Source organism: Bacillus rossius, chromosome 3, assembly GCF_032445375.1.
Source record: "Bacillus rossius redtenbacheri isolate Brsri chromosome 3, Brsri_v3, whole genome shotgun sequence".
In the NCBI taxonomy this organism is placed as follows: Eukaryota; Metazoa; Arthropoda; class Insecta; order Phasmatodea; family Bacillidae; genus Bacillus; species Bacillus rossius.
The window spans coordinates 103,362,312-103,390,185 of record NC_086332.1 but is presented as its reverse complement, the minus strand read 5'-3'; the positions used below and the strand labels follow the sequence as shown (position 1 = coordinate 103,390,185).

At 37.1% G+C, this 27,874-nt stretch overlaps 1 protein-coding gene across 1 annotated transcript in view; it reads left to right on the top strand.

Annotated features, from left to right (window-relative positions):
• The window catches only part of LOC134531092 (pancreatic lipase-related protein 2-like), a 163,283-nt gene extending 138,449 nt beyond the window's left edge, over nucleotides 1-24,834 (top strand). The window contains exon 12 of the mRNA XM_063366628.1: nucleotides 24,488-24,834. Within this exon, the coding sequence (XP_063222698.1) occupies nucleotides 24,488-24,561 (74 nt within the window). The 3' untranslated portion in view covers nucleotides 24,562-24,834. The remainder of the gene's footprint in view (nucleotides 1-24,487) is intronic.
• Nucleotides 24,835-27,874: the final 3,040 nt, after the last annotated feature.

The following is a 27,874-nucleotide window of genomic DNA, read 5'->3' as shown; positions in this document are numbered from 1 at the left end:
TTTCATATTATCTTTTCTGGCAAACTGCTTATGACATTTCTCACAAACAAACATTTTACGATATAGGTTCTTGGCACATTCGCTCCTCTCGTGTCGTCGAGCATTGCTGCTGTTTGAGAAAATCTTGTCACAGTAACAACACCGATGTTCGTTAGTTGTTGTCGATTCGGCATCCATTGAAGCCTCCATCGAGGGCGAAACGATGTTCGTCGAGTTTTCCTGCACAGCCAGCACTACCGGCATTAAAGTCTCTTCTGCTGGTGGTATCGCGTCTGATGAAGTCTCCTCCAGTGTTGTCGCCGTGGTTGTCAACGGAATCTGCTCCTTCTCCGTCGTAGATGTCGTCAAGGTTCCCGTAGTCGACGGTACAACCTCCATCGAGTTCGACGTTAAAGACGGTAAAGATGCCATCGAGGTCTCAAGAACAGATAATTGACACGACTTATGCACCAGAAGAAACAAACTAGACGATCCTTACACCGCCGACGTCAGTAACAAACTGAGCGATCTACTGTCTAGGACTCGCTTATATACATGCACCGTATGGAATAATACGCTAGTCAAATCAAGAACCATGTACAATAATACTAGAGTCAAATCTACAAAATTAAAAAAGAGGATCATTTGATCGAAAAAAAATTCGATCTCTCCAATATACGCCAGGCTCCAAGAGCTACAATTCACGTCATCAGATCCATCTACATTTTGCTCCTATGCTTCAATTGACCATTAGCTGCAAGTTCTCCAACAGCTCCATCAGCTCCAACACGTAATGTACGTAATGTACGCGCAATACATGCAATTTACGTACAATAAATGTAATGATCACACAGTACACACAGGAAACGGAACGTACACACAGTACACACAGAAAACGGAACGTACACACAGTACACACAGGAAACTGAACGTACGCACAGTACACACAGGAAACGGAACGTACACACAGTACACACAGAAAACGGAACGTACACACAGTACACACAGGAAACTGAACGTACACACAGGAAACAGAACGTACACACAGTACACACAGGAAACGGAATGTACACACAGTACACACAGGAAACGGAACGTACACGCAATTTACGCAAAGTACACGCAATGTACGCAATGTACACAATATATATGCAATGTACACACAATGACTACGCTTCGTTCGCGCAGGACAAGCATTTAATGAAAACGAAGCACGTTTGGACGGAAATTCTATAAAACGAAAGCTCATTTAACGAAAAGGAGGCACATTCTCTCGTTCATTCAACTTGGTAGGATACGATCGTCAATGATAAATTAGGATATAATCTCTCCAACAGTCTATGAATCCAACAGTTTATATTTCCACTAGCCATCGACTCCAACAGTCATTGGCTCCAACAGTCATTGGCTCCAACAGTCATTGGCTCCAACGGCCTTTTGGTTCATCAGCTCCAATGATATTTGGTTAGAATGCTACGACTCTAAGAGACTATGAGACTACAATTCTACGAGTGTACAAGACTCCTCCAACTACCTTCAAGTGTACAAAGCTCCAACTACTTCAGCAGCATTATGTTATAAGATTACATGACTGCTTGTCTACATAGCTACAAGTCAACGAGGCTACTTGGCTACGTAGCTACAAGTATACGAGGCTCCAAGCCATCATGACTACGCGACTACGAGCCATGAGGTAACGAGACTACGTGACTATGGGTATTCAAGCTTACGAGACTGCGAGGCTACAGAGCTACGAAGCTTCTAGAACATAAGTTTACGAGACTGCGAGAATACAGGACTACAAGTGTACACGAGTACTTGACTACTTCTTAGCTTCATCAGCTCCAAATGGCTCCAACAGGTCCAACAGCCTCCAAATGCTTAACACAGCTCCAAATGGCTCCAAATGCTCCAAACGACCTCCAAATGCTTGACAGCTCCAAATGTCTCCAGCAGCTCCAAATGCTCCAACAGCTCCAAAAAAAAGGCTCCAAATGCTCCAACAGCCTCCAAATGCTTAACACAGCTCCAAATGGCACCAAATGCTTGGCAGCTCCAAATGCTTCAAAAGGCTCCAAATGCTCCAAATGGCTCCGAATGCTCCAAACGGCCTCCAAATGCTTGACAGCTCCAAAAGGCTCCAAATGCTTAACACAGCTCCAAATGCTTCAAAAGGCTCCAATTATCGCATCTGTCTTCGTCGGCATTTTCTCTTTTGCTCCCACTGCTCCAACAGCATTATGTTATATGATTCCATGGATACTTTGTTACGTAGCTACAGGTCTACGAGGTTCCAATGCATCATGTTTACGAAGCTTCCAGAACACAAGGTTACGAGACTGCGAGGCTACAGGACTACGAAGCTTCCAGGACACGAGGCTACATGGCTACGAGACTACATGACTCTAACTGATTACAATAGCACCACTCAGTGGTGAGAATTAATTTATCTCATTCAAAGGTACTTGTTGCAAGTAGTTCTGCTTTTCAACAACAGATGTCGCCACATGTTACTTGCAGGTAAATAATATTTAGTTCTTTTATGCGGGATGCGGGATGCTCACTAACGATCGCAAAAGAAGGATGGCTTCGCTAGACTCCAAGGAGAAGGAAGTTCGTCCATCCTGTTAGTGCTTCTTAGATTTCTCAGAGATTATTTGACTGAGTAATGATATTTTTTTTTAAATTTCCACCTGATAAAAATATTACAAGTGCTGATTTATTGGCAGAATTTCAATAATTAAATGCAACCTTGAATAAAAAATGACATGACTCATTAAGTAAAAAATTCTTCATGCAGAGATCAATTCCTCATCAGTAACCAGAAGCACTCGGAGAAAACCATCAGATGTCTAGTCAGGAAAAATCAGAAGCACCCAGAGAAAACCATCAAAATATTGTCAAGAATAATCAGGAGCACACGGAGAAAACTACCATAATATTGTCAAGAATAAACGGGAGCACACGGAGAAATCCACCATAATATTGACAAGAATAATCAGGAGCACACGGAGAAAACCACCGCAAGTTTTCTTTGATATCATAAAATTTCAGGGAAAAAAATAATAAAAAATAAAAATAAATTAATGAAAAATTTAAAAAAAAATAAAAAAATACATAAATATATTCTGTTAGCTTGTGAACTTCTCATTGTTGAACAAAGATAGAGTTCTAGTACAAGCCAGAATTTTATGTATTTTTTTATTTTTTTTTAAATTTTTCATTAATTTATTTTTATTTTTTATTATTTTTTTCCCTGAAATTTTATGATATCAAAGAAAACTTGCGGTGGTTTTCTCCGTGTGCTCCTGATTATTCTTGTCAATATTATGGTGTATTTCTCCGTGTGCTCCCGTTTATTCTTGACAATATTATGGTAGTTTTCTCCGTGTGCTCCTGATTATTCTTGACAATATTTTGATGGTTTTCTCTGGGTGCTTCTGATTTTTCCTGACTAGACATCTGATGGTTTTCTCCGAGTGCTTCTGGTTACTGATGAGGAATTGATCTCTGCATGAAGAATTTTTTACTTAATGAGTCATGTCATTTTTTATTCAAGGTTGCATTTAATTATTGAAATTCTGCCAATAAATCAGCACTTGTAATATTTTTATCAGGTGGAAATTTAAAAAAAAATATCATTACTCAGTCAAATAATCTCTGAGAAATCTAAGAAGCACTAACAGGATGGACGAACTTCCTTCTCCTTGGAGTCTAGCGAAGCCATCCTTCTTTTGCGATCGTTAGTGAGCATCCCGCATCCCGCATAAAAGAACTAAATATTATTTACCTGCAAGTAACATGTGGCGACATCTGTTGTTGAAAAGCAGAACTACTTGCAACAAGTACCTTTGAATGAGATAAATTAATTCTCACCACTGAGTGGTGCTATTGTAATCAGTTAGAGTCATGTAGTCTCGTAGCCATGTAGCCTCGTGTCCTGGAAGCTTCGTAGTCCTGTAGCCTCGCAGTCTCGTAACCTTGTGTTCTGGAAGCTTCGTAAACATGATGCATTGGAACCTCGTAGACCTGTAGCTACGTAACAAAGTATCCATGGAATCATATAACATAATGCTGTTGGAGCAGTGGGAGCAAAAGAGAAAATGCCGACGAAGACAGATGCGATAATTGGAGCCTTTTGAAGCATTTGGAGCTGTGTTAAGCATTTGGAGCCTTTTGGAGCTGTCAAGCATTTGGAGGCCGTTTGGAGCATTCGGAGCCATTTGGAGCATTTGGAGCCTTTTGAAGCATTTGGAGCTGCCAAGCATTTGGTGCCATTTGGAGCTGTGTTAAGCATTTGGAGGCTGTTGGAGCATTTGGAGCCTTTTTTTTGGAGCTGTTGGAGCATTTGGAGCTGCTGGAGACATTTGGAGCTGTCAAGCATTTGGAGGTCGTTTGGAGCATTTGGAGCCATTTGGAGCTGTGTTAAGCATTTGGAGGCTGTTGGACCTGTTGGAGCCATTTGGAGCTGATGAAGCTAAGAAGTAGTCAAGTACTCGTGTACACTTGTAGTCCTGTATTCTCGCAGTCTCGTAAACTTATGTTCTAGAAGCTTCGTAGCTCTGTAGCCTCGCAGTCTCGTAAGCTTGAATACCCATAGTCACGTAGTCTCGTTACCTCATGGCTCGTAGTCGCGTAGTCATGATGGCTTGGAGCCTCGTATACTTGTAGCTACGTAGCCAAGTAGCCTCGTTGACTTGTAGCTATGTAGACAAGCAGTCATGTAATCTTATAACATAATGCTGCTGAAGTAGTTGGAGCTTTGTACACTTGAAGGTAGTTGGAGGAGTCTTGTACACTCGTAGAATTGTAGTCTCATAGTCTCTTAGAGTCGTAGCATTCTAACCAAATATCATTGGAGCTGATGAACCAAAAGGCCGTTGGAGCCAATGACTGTTGGAGCCAATGACTGTTGGAGCCAATGACTGTTGGAGTCGATGGCTAGTGGAAATATAAACTGTTGGATTCATAGACTGTTGGAGAGATTATATCCTAATTTATCATTGACGATCGTATCCTACCAAGTTGAATGAACGAGAGAATGTGCCTCCTTTTCGTTAAATGAGCTTTCGTTTTATAGAATTTCCGTCCAAACGTGCTTCGTTTTCATTAAATGCTTGTCCTGCGCGAACGAAGCGTAGTCATTGTGTGTACATTGCATATATATTGTGTACATTGCGTACATTGCGTGTACTTTGCGTAAATTGCGTGTACGTTCCGTTTCCTGTGTGTACTGTGTGTACATTCCGTTTCCTGTGTGTACTGTGTGTACGTTCTGTTTCCTGTGTGTACGTTCAGTTTCCTGTGTGTACTGTGTGTACGTTCCGTTTTCTGTGTGTACTGTGTGTACGTTCCGTTTCCTGTGTGTACTGTGCGTACGTTCAGTTTCCTGTGTGTACTGTGTGTACGTTCCGTTTTCTGTGTGTACTGTGTGTACGTTCCGTTTCCTGTGTGTACTGTGTGATCATTACATTTATTGTACGTAAATTGCATGTATTGCGCGTACATTACGTACATTACGTGTTGGAGCTGATGGAGCTGTTGGAGAACTTGCAGCTAATGGTCAATTGAAGCATAGGAGCAAAATGTAGATGGATCTGATGACGTGAATTGTAGCTCTTGGAGCCTGGCGTATATTGGAGAGATCGAATTTTTTTTCGATCAAATGATCCTCTTTTTTAATTTTGTAGATTTGACTCTAGTATTATTGTACATGGTTCTTGATTTGACTAGCGTATTATTCCATACGGTGCATGTATATAAGCGAGTCCTAGACAGTAGATCGCTCAGTTTGTTACTGACGTCGGCGGTGTAAGGATCGTCTAGTTTGTTTCTTCTGGTGCATAAGTCGTGTCAATTATCTGTTCTTGAGACCTCGATGGCATCTTTACCGTCTTTAACGTCGAACTCGATGGAGGTTGTACCGTCGACTACGGGAACCTTGACGACATCTACGACGGAGAAGGAGCAGATTCCGTTGACAACCACGGCGACAACACTGGAGGAGACTTCATCAGACGCGATACCACCAGCAGAAGAGACTTTAATGCCGGTAGTGCTGGCTGTGCAGGAAAACTCGACGAACTTCGTTTCGCCCTCGATGGAGGCTTCAATGGATGCCGAATCGACAACAACTAACGAACATCGGTGTTGTTACTGTGACAAGATTTTCTCAAACAGCAGCAATGCTCGACGACACGAGAGGAGCGAATGTGCCAAGAACCTATATCGTAAAATGTTTGTTTGTGAGAAATGTCATAAGCAGTTTGCCAGAAAAGATAATATGAAAACGCACATGAAGGCATGCAAAGGTCCTGCTGTGCGGCAGAAAGTAAAGGTTTCGTCGCAACAACGATGCATCGATGTGCATAAGAGGATGCCTGGAAATGGTACTACTGTTGCAACGTCTGTATCTGGATCGGGTCTGAAAGGATCGTCTTCATCACCACGGTATCCTTGCAGCTACTGTGATACGTCGTTCGCATTTTCCCATGATGCACGAAGACATGAGCGGAGCAAATGTACGAAGAATCCTTCTCGCATGAAGTTTCGATGTGATGAGTGCCTTAAATGGTTTACTCGAATTGACAGTTTGAGACATCATGCGAAAAAATGTAAAGGTGGAGTCTGTGCTCCTACTGTTGAACTACATGCCGACATTTCGACTCCTCGCTTTAGATTGGAGACACGAAAGCGTACAACCAAAAGAACAGATGCCCAGCAACCGATTGTTATGACGTCTGAACATGGAACTAAACCTAAGACTGTGTTCGGAGCATTACAAGTGAACGATAATGGCTTCTACTTGGCGCAGTCTGCATTTCGTGGAACGTTGAAAGACTACTATTATCTAAATACGTTCGGTGAGTCGAAGGACATTTGTAATTTTCTTGACGATATCAGACAGAAGATAATCAATCAGCTTACTGATGATGTAGCAACAAACGGACCTTTGAAATATAACTTGTGGTTGGACTGTATATATGGAAAGCCATATCCGTTCGATGACAAAGTGAAGAAGTGTGCATTCAAGACATCGGCTGCAGTAATTTACAGTTCTAACGATGTGAAGCAAACTGTTAAAAACGGTATCCAGAAACTCTGTCAAGAAGAGGTGGACTATGTCTGTAAAGGTTCTGGCTGGACTCTTTCTAGTATAAACCGATTGGAGCTAAGAATTAGTCATTTCACACCGCTGCGGAACTAAATGATTGTAAATTTGCTGGCTTTCGTAAGTGTTCGTGTAGTAGAATAGAAATTGTGTAATAAATATTATGTTTGTAAAAGACTTTGTGGTGTTTTATTTCTCGAACCTGTTACTATTATGTTAAATTGATATTTTTTTCATCGTCCAGGATCGTGCCAAGGACCTTAGTCGATCTAATTAATCAGTACATTGATTGGAAATTTATTTAATGATATCTGAACTTTTTCCCGAATCTCTAGCATTAAAATTATGAATTACCAATATGTTGGTGTTGGTGGCTTATAGGATGATGATGACAGTAAAGGTTTTAATGTCTCTTTAAGAATGTTGAACGTGGCTTATTGAAGTTATTATTTTTTCATAAAATTAAACATTATTGCATCGATCGGGTATCGAACCAAGGACTGAAACTGATCGAATCAATCTGTAAATTAATGAGTGATTTTTTTGATGAATTTTGGAATTTTTCCCGAATTTCTAGCTAAATAATTACGGATTTTCAAGATGGCGGCCAGATGACAAGATGGCGGGTGTCACAGCAATAATAAATGATTACTGCACTCTAGCGGGTAAGAGTTAAACTAACATGGCGTCAGCGTACTCTAGCAGTCGAAAACAAGATGGTGGTCTCCAGCATCGAAGACAAGATGGCGGCCATGACGTCATACTAGATGATGATAAAAAGTGGTGGTAGGTTAGTCTGTAGGTGACTTCCGTGGTGGAAGGATCTGTCGCCATTTTTATTTTTTTTTGACCTCGTCGGGTTCGAACCGAGGACTCTGAGCTCCGTGTCGTTAATGTTTGTTTTAAAAAAAATATATTAAAATTTTATTAATTGATTTTTTTTATATAAATTTTAAATTTTTTTTCATTAAAATCGGATAATAAATGAAGATTTTAAAGATGGCAGGCGTAACGGAAATTGCAACGGTGACGTCATATTTCAAAATGGCTGCCATGACATCCTTATTCCTAGAAATGGCTTAACTGAGGCTTGAGTTAAGGATGCTTAAGCCAGTTTTAGGAATTTTCAGCCGCTGGGATTTTTAAGGACTAAAAACGGGAATTTTTCCCTCGAAACGGGAAATTTTTTCCTCGAAAAGAGAAATTTTTAATTTGTGGAATTTTTTGAAATTTTTTGGCGGAACTTTTTTCCACAGAAATGGAAATTTTGGCGATTTTTGAGGAATTTTGGGCAAATTTTGCCCAATTTTGGCGGATTTTGAGGATCAAATTCAAGGTCAAGGTCAAAGGTCAAGGTCACAACCATCCAAGATGGCCGCCGTGACGTCACAATCTAAGATGGCGGTCGGCACCTCGGCACCTCAGCCAGAAGCCAGTCCCAGGCGCCCCTATTATATACTACTTATAGTCATTGGCTCCAATATTCATTGGCTCCAATATTCATTGGCTCCATCAGTCATTGACACCAACAGTCATTGACACCAACAGTCCTTTGGTTCCAAAAGTCTTTTGGCTCCAAATATATTTGCCTAGAATTCTTTGAGTCTAGGAGACCATGAGGCCACATGGCTACGAGTCTAAAATGATCTAGCTGGTTACGAGTTATACATGGCTTGCGAGGCTACAGAGCTACGAAGCTTCTAGTACACAAGTTTATGTGACTGCGAGGATACAGGACTACAAGTCTGCATGAGTACTTGACTTCGTAGCTACTCGTCTACAAGGCTCCAGTTGCCGCATCTGTCTTCGAAGGAATTTTCACTTTTGCTCCAACTGCTCCATCAGCATTATGTTATAAGATTACAAGGCTGCTTGCTTACGTAGCTTCAAGTCTATGAGACTACGACCCATGAGGTTATGAGTCTATACGATTGCGAGTCTTCAAGGTTACGTGATCGCGAAACTATAGGACTACGAAGATTCAAGTCTACGAGGCTACTTGGATACGTAGCTACAATTCTACGAGGTTTCATTACATCTTGTCTACGCGACTACGAGCCATGTGGTTATGAGACTACGTGACTACGATTCTTCAAGTTTACGAGACTGCGAGGCTACACAGCTACGAATCCTCTAGAAAACGAGTTTACGTGACTGCGAGGAAAGAGGTCTACAAGTCTGCATGAGTACTTGTCTACGAAGCTACTCGTCTACAAGGCTCCAATTGGCGCATCTGTCTTCGTCGGAATTTTCTCTTTTGCTCCAACTGCACCATCAGCATTATGTTAGAAAATTACAAGGCTACTTGCTTAGGTAGCTTCAAGTCTGCGAGACTCCAATGCATCATGACTACGAGACTACGACCCATGAGGTTACGAGACTATGCGATATCAAGTCTTCAAGGTTACGTGATCGCGAGGCTATAGGACTACGAAGCTTCCAGAACGCATGGTTACGAGACTGCATGACTAATTGGCCGCGTGGCTTCGAATCTTCATGTCTCTAACTGACTACAATAGCACTATTCAGTGGTGAGAGTTAATTTATCATATGCAAAGGTACTTGCTGCAAGTAGTTCCGCTTTTCAACATCAGATTACGTCACGTGTTGCTTGCAGGTAAATAATATTTATTTATTTTATACAGGATGCGGGATGCTCACTATCGATCGCATAAGAAGGATAGCTACGATAGTCTCCAAGGAGAAGGAAGTTCGTCCTTCCTGCTAGTGCTTCTCAGATTTCTCACGGTCCGCCATCTTGGATTGCGACGTCACGGCGGCCATCTTAGATGAGAGTGTCCTTGAACTTTGACCGAAACCGCAGGAATAATCGGGAGCAAACGGAGAAAAACGACACAAGTTTTCTTTGATATCAACAAATTTCAGGGAAAACAATATTTAAAAATAAAAATAAATTAATAAAAAATAAAAAATAAAAAATAAAAAATATATATTCTGCTAGCTTGTGAACTTCTCATTGTTGAACAAAGATATAGTTCTAGTACAAGCCAGAATTTTATGTATTTTTTTATTTTCAATTTTTTATTATTTTATTTTTATTTTTAAATATTGTTTTCCCTGAAATTTGTTGATATCAAAGAAAACTTGTGTCGTTTTTCTCCGTGTGCTTCTGATTATTTTTGTCAATATTATGGTGGTTTTCTCCGTGTGCTCCCGATTATTCCTGCGGTTTCGGTCAAAGTTCAAGGACACACTCATCCAAGATGACCGCCGTGACGTCGCAATCCAAGATGGCGGACCGTTAGAAATCTGAGAAGCACTAGCAGAAAGGACGGACTTCCTTCTCCTTGGAGACTATTGTAGCTATCCTTCTTATGCGATCGATAGTGAGCATCCCGCATCCTGCATAAAATAAATAAATATTATTTACCTGCAAGCAACACGTGACGTAATCTGATGTTGAAAAGTGGAACTACTTGCAGCAAGTACCTTTGCATATGATAAATTAACTCTCACCACTGAATAGTGCTATTGTAGTCAGTTAGAGACATGAAGATTCGAAGCCACGCGGCCAATTAGTCATGCAGTCTCGTAACCATGCGTTCTGGAAGCTTCGTAGTCCTATAGCCTCGCGATCACGTAACCTCGAAGACTTGATATCGCATAGTCTCGTAACCTCATGGCTCGTAGTCTCGTAGTCATGATGCATTGGAGTCTCGCAGACTTGAAGCTACCTAAGCAAGTAGCCTTGTAATCTTCTAACATAATGCTGATGGTGCAGTTGGAGCAAAAGAGAAAATTCCGACGAAGACAGATGCGCCAATTGGAGCCTTTTAGACGAGTAGCTTCGTAGACAAGTACTCATGCAGACTTGTAGACCTCTATCCTCGCAGTCACGTAAACTCGTTTTCTAGAGGATTCGTAGCTCTGTAGCCTCGCAGTCTCGTAAACTTGAAGAATCGTAGTCACGTAGTCTCATAACCACATGGCTCGTAGTCGCGTAGACAAGATGTCTTGGGACCTCGTAGAATTGTAGCTACGTATCCAAGTAGCCTCGTAAACTTGAAGCTTCGTAGTCCTATAGTTTCGCGATCACGTAACCTTGAAGACTCGCAATCGTATAGACTCATAACCTCATGGGTCGTAGTCTCGTATACTTGAAGCTACGTAAGCAAGCAGCCTTGTAATCTTATAACATAATGCTGATGGAGCAGTTGGAGCAAAAGTGAAAATTCCTTCGAAGACAGATGCGGCAACTGGAGCCTTGTAGACGAGTAGCTTCGAAGTCAAGTACTCATGCAGACTTGTAGTCCTGTATCCTCGCAGTCACGTAAACTTGTGTACTAGAAGCTTCGTAGCTCTGTAGCCTCGCAAGCCATGTATAACTCGTAACCAGCTAAATCATTTTAGACTCGTAGCCATGTGGCCTCATGGTCTCCTAGACTCAAAGAATTCTAGGCAAATATATTTGGAGCCAAAAGACTTTTGGAACCAAAAGACTGTTGGTGTCAATGACTGTTGGTGTCAATGACTGATGGAGCCAATTTATATTGGAGCCAATGAATATTGGAGCCAATGAATATTGGAGGCAATGAATATTGGAGCCAGCGAATATTGTAGCCAATGACTATTGGAGCCAATGACTATAGGAGCCAAAAGATTGTTGGAGCCAAAAGACTGACGCTTTTTGGAGTCTGTTGGAGCATTTGGAGCAATTGGAGCCCATTAATAATGAAGCAAATTAATATTGTAGCCAATGAATATTGGAGCCAATGAACATTGGAGTCAATGAATATTGGAGCCAATGAATATTGGAGCCTATGACTATTGGAGCCAAGACTATTGGAGCCAATGACTATTGGAGCCAATGACTATAAGAACCAACAGACTGTTGAAGCCAAAAGACTGATGGAGCCTTTTGAAAAGACTTTTGGAACCAAAAGACTGATGTTGTCAATAACTGATGGAGCCAATGAATATTGGAGCCAATGAATATTGGAGTCGATGACTATTGGAGGCAATGAATATTGGAGCCTATGAATATCGCAGCCAATGAATATTGTAGCCAATGAAGATTGTAGCCAATGAGCATTGGGGTCAATGAATATTGGAGCCAATGACTATAGGAGCCAAAAGACTGATAGAGCCAAAAGACTGATGGAGCCTTTTGGAGCCTGTTGGAGCATTTGGAGCAATTGGAGCCCATGAATATTGTAGCCAATGAATATTGGAGCCAATGAATTTTTGAGCCAATGAATATTGGAGTCAATGAATATTGAAGCCAATTACTATTGGAGCCAATGAAAAATTGGAGCCAATGAATATTGGAGCCAATGAATATTGGAACAATGAATATTGGAGCGAATGAATATTGGAGCCAATGAATATTGGAGTCAATGAATATTGGAGCCAATGAATATTGGTGTCAATGAATATTTGAGCCAATGAATATTGGAGCCAATGAATTTTGGAGCCAATGAATTTTGGAGCCAATAAATATTGGAGACAATGAATATTGGAGCCAATGGCTATAGGAACCAAAATACTGTTGGAGCCTTTTGGAGCCTATTGGAGCATTTGGAGCAATTTGAGCCAATGAATATTGGAGCCAATGAATATTGGAACAATGAATATTGGAGCCAATGAATATTGGAGTCAATGAATATTGGAGCCAATGAAAATTGGTGTCAATGAATATTGGAGCCAATGAATATTGAATCAATGAATTTTGGAGCCAATGTATTTTGGAGCCAATAAATATTGGAGCCAATGAATATAGGAGCCATTGGCTATAGGAACCAAAAGACTGTTGGAGCCTTTTGGAGCCTGTTGGAGCATTTAAGCAATTGGAGCCCATGAATATTGGATTTAATGAATATTGGAGCCAATGAATATTGGAGCCAATGAAATTTGTAGACAATGAATATTGTAGCCAATGACTATTGGAGCCAATGATAAATGAGCTACCTTTTCGTGTTGGGTGCTTCCAATTGAGTTGCCTTTTCGATGGCGGTGCTGCCTTTTAGTTGTCGGTGCTTCCAAATGAGCTGCCTTTTTGTTGGCGGTGCTGCCTTTTCGTTGTCGGTGCTGCCTTTTAGTTGTCGGTGCTTCGAAATGAGCTGCCTTTTTGTTGGCGGTGCTTCCTTTTCGTTGTCGGTGCTGCCTTTACGTTGTCGGTGCTTCCAAATGAGCTGCCTTTTCGTTGGCGGTGCTGAATTTTTGTTGACGGTGCTTCCAAATGTGCTGCCTTTTCGTTGGCGGTGCTGTCTTTTAGTTGTCCTTGCTTCCAAATGTGGTGCCTGTTCGTTGGCGGTGCTGCCTTTTCGTTGATTGCGCGTAGTACAAAATGTAGTGACTGAATATTTACTAGTTTAAACATCTTGGGGTTACTAAAGTATTTTTCAAGGTCACTTGGTCCTTTAGTATGTATAAAAAATGTCACGATGGATTGATTGAATATAATTAGCTAACGACGAAGGTCATGCGTACCTGAAATGTCTAGCCTATACGTCTGATAATGACATGACTTGGTCTCATGGACTGAAGACAATTGATCTATATGTGTGGCTTTGTACATGAACGGCTTATAGGTTATTCAGATTAATGAAAAATTAGACTTTCATGTTAGGCTAATCGCCACTGTATTTAATTCGATGGCCAGGTATATTGTCTTGAGTTGTTTTTCGTAGAGTGAATGATTAATAAACTCCGCGAAAGGTAATGGAAAACAGAATCTAAAATTTATTTAATAATTTGTTACAACTGTCACTGGTCAAGAATCGAACCGTGGACAGGAATCCATCGATTTAATTTGTAAATTAATAATTGATTTCATCGGAGACTATTGGAATTTTTCCCGCATTTCTAGCTAAATAATTACATGATTTCAAGATGGCTCCCAAATTTCAAGATGGTGGGAACCTCAATAATAATAAATGATTACTGCACTGTAGCAGGTTAGAATAAAACTATCATGATGGTAAGACGAGAACACACATGATGGTGTCCTCCAGCTGACGAAAACATGATGGTGGCAATGACCACTAGCATGTGGTAGCTCCTGGTAGCATGTACTGAACATAAAATGAAGGATCCATGATGGTCGACAAGGTCAAAATCAAATATCAAGGTCAAGGTCAAATTTCAAGGTCAAGGTCAATTTTCAAGGTCAAGGACAAAGTTCAAGGCCAAGGTCAAAGGTAAAGGTCAATGACAAAGTTCAATGCCAATAGACGAGGTAAAAGATATGGTGAACAGATAATTATATTAACATGACGCCAGCACACTCTAGCAGACGAAATTAATATGACGGTCTCCAGCGGACGATGACAAGATGGCGGACATGATGTCATACTATCTGAGGATATATACCTTGATATTGGTGGTAGGTCAGTCTGTAGGTAGCTTCTGTGGAGGAAGGATCTGATCGTTTTTTTTTATTTTTTGCTCTCACCGGTTTCGAACCAAGGACATGAATCGATATAATCAATCATAATTCTATTAAGTTAATTTTTTGATGAATTTTGGAGTTTTTGCCGATTTTCTAACATAAAAATTACAGATTTCCAAGATGGCATCTAAATTTCAAGATGGCGACCATAAAGATAATTGCAACATTAATAGGATCCAATAATGTGGTCGTAACATGAAGTGTAAGAATGACATGGTACTCAACCAAGATGGCGTGTGTAACGAAATATGCAACATTTATATAATCCAAGATGGCAACCGTAACGATAACTGCAACAGTGGTTTTTAAGATTTTTGTTTAATTCTATTATTTAAATTTTTTTATGATTTTTAAAATTTTTCCCGATTTTCTAACATAAAAATTGCGGTTTGTCAAGATGGCGGACGTAACGAAAATTGCAACGGTGACGTCATAATCCTAAAAGAGGCTTATCGGAGGCTGTTGACATGGATGTTTAAGCCTATATCAGGAGTTTCGTGGTTTTTAAGGCAAAACGACTTTTGTGTTTTTTTGAAATCCTAATTTTTCCTCCAAACGGGAATTTTTCCCTCGAAAACGGGAAATTTTGAGTCATTTTGAGTCATTTTTGAGGAATTTTGAGGAATTTTGAGGAATTTTGAGTCAAAAATGGCCGCCGTGACATCACAATCCAAGATGGCGGACACCGATACCGAAACTACGCGCCAGCGCCAGTTTCAGGACCGGCTATTACACACTACTTATAAGTCTTAAAACAAAACATTATTCAACTAAATACTGAGGTTTTTCAAAAACATAGGTTGTTCTAGGGTAAAAAAAATTTTTTTTTTAATATAAACTACAATATTATAATATTGCCAAAATAATTTTTTTTTTCATGCAGAGGTTTTCAAAAAAATTGAGTATTTGATTTTATTTATTTTAAATACCATTGAAAATAGAACATGTTTTATAGGCAAAAAACTAAATATAGAACGATGTAATAGGTAATATATAGTATAATACTAAAATATATAATAAAGTATTTTAATTGTTTTTTTTTTAAATATGTGGAGAAAAAGGAAACATCTTTTCACAGCGCAATACTGTAAATAACATAGGAATGTTGATTTGAATTAAACTTCGGGTGTAATGAGTTATAAAAAGTTATTTAAAAAATCTCTAAGTTATCATTGAAAATATTTTAGGACCAGTTCAATGCTTAAAACATAATTTGTAAATCTGTACATGTGGCAGCAATAAATTCTTTACGTTTTAAAAAAGATTTTTCCTTAATTTTTTTCTTAGCAATTTCATTTCAGCGCACATTTCAACTAAAGAACTTAACATATCATTTAGAAGGGTTGCCCTCTTAGCATTTTGGACTCTGCTTAAAACTGAAAAAATCTTCAGTACAGTTTGTTATTGGTAAGGTCAAAAACATTCTAATTGTAATTTCAAGATTGGGAAAAGTGTGTGATAAAATATTTTCTTTGATATAAGAATACACTTTAAATAAGTATTTAAATCTTTCAAGTTCAATATAGGTACATTTGAAAATGTACAGACTCGTTTACAAAGTCAGAACTAATATCGTCAGAGTACAGTGAGCAAAGTTTCAAAGCAGCATTCTTGACTTCAGATAGTTCAGATGAGCAAGTCAACAAGAGAGGTAACACTTTCTTAAAGCTACGACTTCATATGCTCCTTTCCTTCGTGCCAAGTTTGCTAAAAGTGAGTCCATTATTTTAAGGAACACATTATTTTTGAAATTTGTTCTTTCACCTCCTTCAATCCTTCATGTTTCACCTTCACCTACAAACATTTTTTGCTTCCTTACTCTCGAGTAGCTAGGAACATCACATCCAGCCAATTTCATTGCAAATTGTTCATAGACACCAAAGTCTCCCTTTTTCTTTGAAAAATCCTTCCAAAGTTTTCAGTTGGTTGATTACCGCTTCAAGATTAAGACTTTCACACTTCAAGTTGTTAGAACATTTGTCTACTCTTTCCAAAATGTCATTCCACATAAATAACAGAAACGTGTTCTCAAAATTCTGAAACTTTCTCTTAAGAGGATTCATCATAGGGAAAATAATTCAGCTCTGCCTTTTCGGTAGTCTTCGTACGTGACGTGGTGGGCGGAAGGTTGAGAAAGTGAGTGGGGAGCAAGGCAAGCGAGGATTAGCTGTAAAATCAGCGGGTGGTCTGGGATGCAGGGGTGTTTGAAAAGGTCTTACAATGGCTTGGGTAAAGTGGTTGAGGATGACCGTGAAGAAGAAAAAAGGAGGGAGGGGGGAAGGTCCCAATGTTTCTATTCCCTGCACCAGATTGTAGTTTTCTGTATCATCTTTAGTTACCGCCGCACAAAAAATAAATCTGTGAATCATTCAAAGCTTTCCATAAGGTATCTGTAATGCATGATGAAGTGATAAATAAAAAATAATCACATAAAATTTAAAAATTATATTCAAAATAAAAAAAGTCAAAACATTGTTTCATGACATATTATTTAGATTTAATACATTTGCAGACCTTTTATAATAGAAACGGGTACAACACTTATCTTACAGATATACTTAAAAATCGCCTACGCAGTTGTGAAAGTAAAAAATGCATATAAATAGATATACAATTTTGTTTAATATACGTTTTTAATAAATTCCATAACTAGTGAAAAAAACTTTGTATACAATATTCAAACCATACACTTTACATAACAATAACACAATCTATAGCTGTGCAAATTATCTGTGTTAAAGAATGTTTGTAAAAGAATCCTACTAATATTATAAACGAAAAAGTTTGTAAGTATGGATGGATGTTTGTTACTCTTTCACGTAAAAACTACTGAATGGATTTGAATTAAATTTGGCCTACAGATAGCTTATAACCTGGATTAACACGTAGACCCCATATTAATATGAAATTCCATTCCTAAGGGAGTGAAAAAGTGATAATTTCATTTTATAACAGAAAAAATCATAGGTCATAGACATACAAATAGTGAGTGATTGTCATTTCTCTATGTCTGACACACGATCATACACATAGTAAGGTCTGGCAAATTAATATATTTCTCCTTGGTGAGACCAGTCCGCTTAGTGGAGCTCGCAGCGGCTAGCAAAATAAAGGCGCTAATAACAGTTTTGTTCTTAACTTCGTCAATACATAGAGTTGCCTTGAATTTTAAACGCACCATCGTTTGATGCATTTGTCATGTCTTTAATTATCGTTTGTTTGTGCCGTATGCGTTCCTATGCCATTCATCCGATTGCGATGAAATTTTGGTGATTAGTTACGCGCATGCCCATGAAGGTTATTGAGACGGTATAACTATTTCTCAATAGTTGGAGCACGAATCGTGTCAAAAAATGTGTTTATTTCATTTTATATAGCGGCACTTCGTCTGTTTTTGTGGTATAAGTGCGCATGCATGACACAATTTATTTAAATATAAAAGAGAGACAGAGATAGTGTGATATATATATATATATATATATATATATATATATATATATATATATATAGGGAGATAGAGACGGAGAGATAAGTTGAGATAGAGCGAGGTATAGAGAATGAAATGGGTTAGATAAAGAGATATACCTAAAGATGTATAGAGCTATATAGAGACTTATATTTAGAAGATATAGAGATAGTGGAAAGTATATATGTAGCTATAAAGAGATAAATAGAGATAGAGAGATACATAGATGTATATAGATGTAGATAGAGATAAATATATATATATATATATATATATATATATATATATAGAGAGAGAGAGAGAGAGAGATGGATAGATGATTTGTATATGTGGAACTACTTCAAACATATGACAAAACAAAACTGAATGAGGCATTGCAATGCAGGCCAAGTATTAGCTAGATAATGGAATCATTTCAATATTAGTAATCTCTTATTTTTAGCATTTTTATATATTTCTTTATAAAGTCTAAATTACATACAGACCAGGTAAATAACTATAAACTGGCAGAACGTCTATCGGGATCTGAAAGTGATTTAAATTAATTTTCACATTTGACATTCTACGCCCTGTGTTCAGCCCGGGCAAGGCCGGGTATTGCAGCTAGTATATCACTAACGTTTATTAAAGTACCAGACACTTTTGCATTAAACCAAATAATAAATAATAGTTTAAAAAAACTAGAAAACACGCTTTTATAGAAAATTGAACTAAAAAATAGAAAATAAATTTTAATAAAATTGAATTAAAAATAGTGTAAAAAATGTATTTTATTTTAAAAAAAAAGCGTGGGGTGCATGGTGTCAATAATAATTATTTTATTGACAGATGAGAGTAGAAGGATTATCATTTTGATAATATCTTAAAAAGCACCCCACACTTTTTTTTAAATAAAATACATTCTTTTACACTATTTTTAATTCAATTTTATTAAAATTTCTTTTCTATTTTTTAGTTCAATTTTCTATAAAAGCGTGTTTTTTAGTATTTTTAAACTATTATTTATTTTCTACTTCTTAGTTTGGTTTATTTATAATTTAAAGTGATACTTCTTTATCGACGTATGCAAGAAATTTTATAACAATGTCAAAAAACTTGATAGATACATCAATTTACTACTAAAGTAGGTTGTGAATAGATATTGGCTGCAGTTAAAATAAAATCGATAAATATTGTTTTATCTCAGAAGTGTCTGATGTGGCTCAATTTTTTATTTATTACATGACTTTGCTATTAAAGTTAATTTGAGTAGATATTGGCTGCTTCTAAAATATATATCCAATATAGCGTGTTGAAGAACTCCAGTACTCAATAATTTCAATATACTGCTATGAAAATCAATATATTCGGGAAGTCATTGATGTTTATTCTAAGTCAGCATATCTGATGGGTGACATCCTTTGTTTTCAAATGTGTCACAAAACATTTTCTCCCATTTGTTCCAGTCCGATTCCACTGTAAGTTTCATTTGCATGCAGTTGTACCAAACTACACTGGAGTATTCTAAGAAATATTTTAAATTTTCTATTTTCTTTTTGTCTTCTTTGATTAGCAAACATTTACATTCTTTGTTGAAATCTTTAATCCACTGGTAAGCATTTGAGTTTCTGCCCGTGAATTTCTCAATCATGAAATCGTATGCAAATTTTCCGTAAATTTTGAGTTTCAGATATAGTTTTTTTTCTTCAAGAAATTTTCAACAGTTTTTCTAATTTTTTATTTGATCCACTAGGTATAGATTCAGCACTTTTTGTTTTTTCCTCAATTTCGTCGAGGTAAAAATCCTTAAACTGTATGTTTTGCTCTTTATCCAAATATATTTTTGATATATCATCTGTCAAACTTATCCATATATTCTGTGTTTGATGTCTTTTATTTAATTATTTACTGACCTTGGCATAGTTTGGAATATTTTTAACTTCTTGGTGTAGATTTGCAGGTTGGTGTTCGAGTGAAATTTCAAAAATCTGCCATCAGGTGTAGCTATTGAGGTTATGCATATGGTGTTTGATTTCCCATCTGCTGTTGGTTTCACAGCAAAATCAAACACCAATTTTGCCATGTTTCGTGAAATATTTGCAGAAAATTTTGTTTTATAATGATGTTTCACTCTTGGTTAATTGGTAAAATGAAAAAAAGAAAGAAAGACGTTATTGTGTTTCTCTATTTTACGAAAGAAACAACATTAAAAGCCCTTATTTCAGGGATTTTTTTGTCTTCATATTTTTACAAATATAGATAATATTCTCTTCAAGAAAGTATATTGTTCACAATAATCATAACCCACTCTCACTTTTCATTTAATTAATGTCACAATATTTAGTAGGCTTTGTTTATATCGCACCAAAGACAAACTGAAAGAAAATAGTTCGCACATGAGCAAAATGCGAACTCTTTTCTTTCAGTTTGTCTTTGGCGCGATATAAACAAAGCCTACTAAATATTATGAAATTTTATAAATTGACAAAAATCTTATTTTGCAAAATGATAAATGGAATAATCTTATCAAATTAGTGTATTGTCATCGGTCTTCGATAAATCTACAAAGTTTGAATGAAATATGGCCGTTTAAAGTGGGTTAAAATCGCACCCAAAGGAGTCGGTTACAAACATACAAACATACAGGTGAAGCTAATATAAATCGTGTAAAAATAAATCAATTATACTTATTTTGTAAACTTATATTATTACCATTTATTTTATTTGTTGAGAGGAAAACATGAAACAGTAAATTATAAAACCATTACAGAATGACAATTTTAACTGTTAAAGATATTAACATTATCAAACAACACTTTAAAATAAATATCGCGCGCTTTCACGGTTTTTGCTTTGCCTTTGGGTTCTAGCCGCGTCACATTGGAAGTTATTTCGACGTTGCGGAGTGCATTGCAGCCTCTATCCTTAGGGAAGCAGCAGCAGTCGTTTCTTACCTACTGTCAGTAACAGTAAGTAGTAGGTTACTGAAGAACAGTAGGTAGTAGGTTACTGAGAGTAACAGTAGGTAAGAAGCGACTTCTGCTGCTGCCCTGAAGATGGAGGCTGCAACGCACTCCGAAACGTCGGAAAGAACTTACATTGTGACGCGGCTAGGACCCAGAAGACAAGAACATTTATTAAAATATTTCTAGTTGATTTGATTACTTAAAGTATTTTAGTAAATTCTTGCTTATTACCATAATGTTCCTGATTTGTTATGAAGTCGCTTGAAATCTCGATTATCAATGACTCTGACATCTTATCATGTTTATCATTGGCCAAACATTATTAAATTTGCAAGAGGAATTACCTCACAAAATGTGCCAGCCAATTTCAAACTTACCATACATAGTTTATCAAATACAGACACAAATACAGACTTATTAGTACCTCTGGCCTGCACCTCTTTTTCCTGTATGCTGATAAAAACAATCTGGCTTTGCTAGACTTCCGAGCCATTGATAGCTACACTTCCTTCTTCTGGCGAGTTGCGAACCTCAGTTTTGGGACAGCCCCACAGGAAGTGGTAACCCCCACCCCCTGCACTCTTCCCTATTGTTGTTGGCAGGCTCGGGCAGAGTCCTGCGCCCAGCAGGGGTCAGCTTAGCAGCTCCACAGGGGGGAGGGCTCTCGCTGTCTACACCTCTTCTTCTCTTCTCTGCCTCCCACCATGTTTCCCGCGCGACAATCATCTTTTCCGCCCAGCAATGTGTGCATTACTTTAGAAATACATAATTTTCATCAAATATCTCAATTACGACAGTGAAGACACATAAAGAAATTTATTTTATAAGGTTAAAACTATGTTTCCAATGAAAAATATTTATGAAATATTCAATTAGAACTTCTGAAAATCACGCTGAAAACAGCTTAGAAACAGTACTTTCAATGCGTGATAAAACTTCTTTAATCACAAAAATTAAAAAAAAATTATTCACTAGAAACGTTCCTTATACCTTTTTATATTTTTCAATATTTTTTATTTCTTTTCAGTATTAAAATTACGCCATTGAGACTAGGAACCGCGAGACCCTGCAGTACACAATTTTAGCAGCTGTGATGAATCCTCTTAAGTCTACAAGCAGGTTTCACACTGGGATCTTCAGATAGCTGCCTCAATGATTCTCTTATTTACTTTTAACCTTTTACTAAAGCTGGGACAGCATCTGCTTTTGCAGACCATCTTGTTTTTGACAAGGATTTTACCATGGATGTGGTTTTTGCCAATTATTGTCTCAAAATATTCCACCTGTATGTTGATATGGAAATGTAGTTATACAATTCCTGGACCAAAGAAAAGAATAATACTACTGTAACAGTGCAGCATTCTGCGGCAGCAGAGCCAACAAGATTTAATGATCGTGCAGCACACAGTATGTATTCAGCAAAGGAACAATGGTGCCTTATTCGGGCCTGAAGACCTGAGTAGGGTCCTGACATGTTGGAGAGGCATTGTCATAACTTTGGCCCCTACAATTCTTGATACTATCAAAACTTTCAAGACAGCCAAATACAGCTTCTTCTATGCTAGAAGATGTATGTGATATTGCAGGCAGAAGCTTAATATATTGTTCTACAGGTTTAGGTTCTGTTTGAGCCATTTGATGTATATAGCATAAGTTAATAGCCAACTGGTCAATGTGAGAACAATCAGGTGTCGAATCTACTATGAGAGAGTAGTATCTACTTTCTTTCACTTCTGCAAATATGGTTTAAGCACACAGTTACCCATAATTTCAATAAATTCACTAAATGTTTGAGAAGACAGGTATGAGGTGTGCCCTTGACCCTTATAACCACACTTACCAGTGTGCTGGGCAAGGAATGGATCACATTCACTAATTAACTCAGGGCATCCAGAAATAAACCATTTGAAGTTGATCCAAAATTTTAATTATCTCCTTGGCATGGTAAACCCCTAAATGCCAAAAATCTGACAACAGAAACTATTCTTGATAGTACACTTCGCCAGTAGTTAACTTCTTTGTACTGTGCAAACAGAATTTTATCAACTTGCATTAATTCTTTTTGTCTCGTGATATACGTAAGAAGATTACGCCTATGGTCATGCGACTGTTCATGGTGTTTAAGTAGTTGTATCTGTGCTTCCAGTCATTAAAACCGGTGGAAAAATGTGTTTTCGCATTGACTGGTTGAAATAAACAGCATGGACTACAGAATAATTTACCAGTTGTCTGTGAATATAACAACCAATTTCTTAAAACTAAGTCCCCATTCGAAACAGTGATTTTAAACATAGTCTGAGAAAAAGTTCTTTAGGTGTCGTCGTAAGTTGCTGAGATTTTGAAAAACCCACCAAAAGTTTTGTTTTTGACAATTTTTAGGAACATATTTAAAGACTAAGTTTGACTTGATATTCCAAGTAGCAGGATCATGTATAGAAAATGAAATGGGTAAGCCTACCTCTGCCTCTGCATGAAAGCTAGTTTCGTACTGCTGCTGTTCCGACAACTTCAGGCACGTTATCAAGTTAACACTAACGCAAGATTGGTCAGTCTGTGTCTCTAGCAGGTCTTCTTGTGTAGAGTTCAATGGGGTCGGTTTCGAAGTCGATGGTCTCGGTGAGTCATCGTGAGACTCAGAGGATGGGGTTGAATGAGTCAAACTCAAAGTAGATAATGTTCCTATTTTTGACACTTTCTTAAAGTTCAAGTTCGTCAAATTGCTTTTTAGCAGCGCGTTTTTTATATTCAGTACCACTTAACTTTTTACTCATTATAACATTATAACAAACTCAAAATCACTAAAAATTTGTAACGAAAATACAACAAATAAAGCACACAAGTGACACGCGTCTCAACTAGAACTGAGGAACAGAATTCTAAGAATATAGATTGATGTGATGGAAAGGGAGCGAGACAAAAATGTTTGCATTTCCCCCTGCACTGCAATATTCTCACCACACTGTACGCCCTGCCATTTCCCTCCATGCCCCGCTCACCTGGTTAGCTTACCCCGGCCACCCTATCCCTCCCCCCACCATCATTCTCCAAACATGTGAGATCATCAACCTGCAACAGGTTGTGTGTTCTCGTATGGCAAGTGCGGGTATATTCACGCATTTCAGATGTGCGTTAAATTGAAGTATTTTACTATTTTCTTTTTTAAATCAAATCATTACTATATGTTAAAAAAATTATTTTTCATGTCCCTCTTTTTTGTCCTATTTTTTTTCACACCTCAATTTCTCCCGCCCCTCAAAACTGGCACTCTGGGCAAAAAAAAACCGGTTTGCCCGTATGTAAATAAGGGCCGGCAGGTAGGTGCTTTAACCATACAGGCCTCCATTTTAATATATGTACTATGCATAGTTTGTGTTACCTAACACATGAAGGGGTTTTCCTAATCAGCCAATAGTTATAAGATATCACACTAATAATTGCTTTCTTTGGGTGCCAAGGACTCTTACCACATTTTTCCAAGTATAACAAGTTTTTCTTAAATGTTGTGATAGCTACTAAATAATAATTTGTAAATAATGTCTCTAAATAATTAATAACGTGTATTGTATTTTTTTCAGTTGAAGACTCTGAAGCCGAAAAAGTGTTTTCCTATGCTATGAAAGTATTAAGTGATGATTCAGCCGAGGCTTAACACACCATCGTTGCAAGTTTAAAGTGTTTCATCATTAGCAGTTGCCAAGCTCTGATGAGAAGCGAGATGCTAACCTCACAGTTCTTTCAAAGTTTAATAAATGAATGTAAGGATGCCTGGCATTTGCTGTTGAAATTAAATTTAACGTAAAGTACAACATACCAAATGAAAAAAAAATTGTAATTACATTGAAAATGTCTGTATACCTGAAATATGTAATAAACTATGTTTGAAAATGTTATTGGCATAACATTACAATTTTAAAAGTCAGAATGTTACTATACCACTCTTATTTTATAAAGGAGATGGATATCGTTGGAACCAAAATAGAAAAATTACCATGGTCTTTGAAAATATGCAAATCAAATTATATTTTTGAAAAACTAAATTTTGTGTGAATTTACTTACGCCCCTTGGTAAGATGGTGCCAAGCCAATGACTAGCAAATGTGTTTACACCATTTAGATGGCTCATGGGCCTGGTATGTAGATTAAACTTAACAGTTTCGTTTATATAAACTAATATTACAAAGAAAGCATGAATTTGTTTGTAAACTCAAAAATTACTACTTCTGATTTCAAAACTTCTCTCACTGTTACATAATTACATTATTCCTGATGGACGTAGGCTACGTTTAATTTTAAAAACATTTTTGGTTCCATTATATTTAGCAAAATTTTTTACAAAACACAGAAAATTTAATGGGCCCTCCTAGTCAGGGGTGGTAAGTGTGATGCTCGCTGGTGCTTCCAGCACAGTATCACCTCCAAGCGCAAGGCTCTGGACTGGCTTGCAGACTTCTCGCTGTGGATGGGGCAACAGTGAGATCTGACTAGTAACCATATTATATGGTGGAAAAATTAAGGTACAGATGTGATGCAAGTTGCTTCAAGAATCTGTACCAGGTGTTTTATGCCTCAAAATTAATCTGAAAACCTGCATTTTAGCCATTTCTTACAAGTACAGTTAAAAATTAAATACAATAATAGAACTGCTCATCTGCTTTCAGCTTGTTCTAAATGCTTTTTGTAAACAGACACTACTCTGTGTACCGTAAGTAGTTTTTAATTGCGTGGTTCTTTCTGAAGCTCTGCACAACATGTGTGTGGCCAGGTCCATGATCTACATAAATTCTCTTAAAATTATCTTGGTGTATTTATCACCACAAATAATACATAATGTCTTAATGAAAATCTCAAATGTCTAGAAAAAATGTTGTGGCTGCAGACAGCATAAAATTGTGTGTCTGAACAAAAGTGAAGAAGGCAGAGAAGTCTGGATGTCGTTAGATTCCTTGAAATTACATACTGTTTATTAAGTTTGCAGTGCACAATAAAAACAATAGTTGGCTGCCATTATAAATAAAACATATAAAGAGACTTTCAGTGGAATTTTTTACTGCTCACATTTAAGAAAATATTTAAGTTTTATAATATTATTATCTGAGCATCTATAACTCAATTCCAAGGTATGCATAATTTAACACTTTCTTATCCTTTGCCTCACAAACTAACCCATAGTTAAATTCACCTTATTCAAAACACAGAAATTGAAGCAGATGCACTCAAAAAATAACTAAGTTATTTTAAGACCATGAAAATAACTGTATAAAGTATAATGATAAAACAATTTAGCAACCTAATTTGCTGAAAACATATTTAATGTGGAAACAGCAGTTACCTAATTGTTTCCAAACTGAAAATTTTGAAGTAAAACCAAAAACAACCTACTCCTTTTGAAGAAGCAAAAAAATTTACGTTGCCACTGTCTGCTGTGACTCTGATCTGCCATTCTCATATCACCCAAAACATTGGTGGAAAAACTTTGAGAAGAGAGGAAAAATATAAAAATTTATATGAGAACAAACTGCCACTGCATAGTTTTTTCTGATTTCCACTTTTCGAATGAATCAAGCTAAAAAATTAAAATTAAATTAATCTACTACGGCAATTAAGATGTGCATTAAGTAGGTTTTAAAGGGAAAGAAATCAGCTATGGAAAAATGTTATCACTGTAAGAAATTAAATGACCCAGTGCAAATAGGTGTAGTGAAATCTAAAATATTTTATTGGATAAAGATGTTGGTGCTAGTAGAAACACAGGTCAATGGAGAAACCAAAAATATTTTTATCAAAAATGTATTACTAGTAGAGAATTTGAAGTACAACTTGATATCAGTACCAAGGCTTGAAATAAAAGGTTTTAAACTTGTCTTTGAAAGAGGTAAGTGTTTTATTACTAAAGGTGATTGTATTGTTGAGATAAGAAAGAGATATGGGAATTTGTACAAACTACCCATTGTACCAAATGTTGTCAATAGTAAAATTGAAGCCTGTTCAGTTGTAGGAAACACCAAACTATGGTATGCTAGATTGGATCACATAGGTAATCAGAATTTACAAAAACTGCCAGTGATTGTACCCGATATTGGAAAAGTTGGAGAAGTAACTGATTTATGTGGTATTTGCATGGAAGGTAAACAAACAGCAAGTTCCCATAATCACACTAGGGTAACAGCATTAAGACCTTTAGAAAGAATACATAGTGATTTGTGTGGTCCTATAAATCCTACCTCGCTTGATGGAAAAAAAAATTTTTGTTAACCTTAATAGATGATTTTACTCACTTCACAGTAGCCTTTTTTAAAGTAAAAAGATCAAGTACCATAAAATGGGGTAAATACAAAACACTTTTAGGCATTAACACTCATACCAACAACTGGATCAGTGTTACTTATGTTTTAAATGCTCTAAAACCTGGGTCTTGGTCTACTCTATACTTTCTATGTAAATTAAGTAAATATAAACACATTTTTATTGATTTTATTTCCAAAAAATATAAAATTTTCTATTCACCTGCCATTGGGGTGAATAGAAACACCTATTGAAACCAATGGATTTTTCTTGTTTTCCTGTTAAGAGGTGAATGGAAACAGTCTAAAACACACTTATACATAAAATCACATATTGTTATTTTTAAAATAATACATAGGTGTTACAATACATCAACATATAAATGCTATATGAACAGTTTTAAAGGCTCTTCTTTACTCTTTTGGATAAAATTTCCAACTTCGTTACAGTAATCAAAGATTTTGAGCTTAATAATCAAACATCAACGTCAAACTTTTTTAAACCTCTCCTGTAATCTTCAGGTGGATTAAGTTTTCCAACCACTTGACAGTAGTCGAAATCTGTGATGTCAGGACAATCTGGCTGTCCATAAATAAACCCTTGGAATTCCCTTGAATTTCGGTGACGATAAAACTCGCCAACGAATTTCATGTTTCTTGAAGGCCTAATTCTTTTTACTT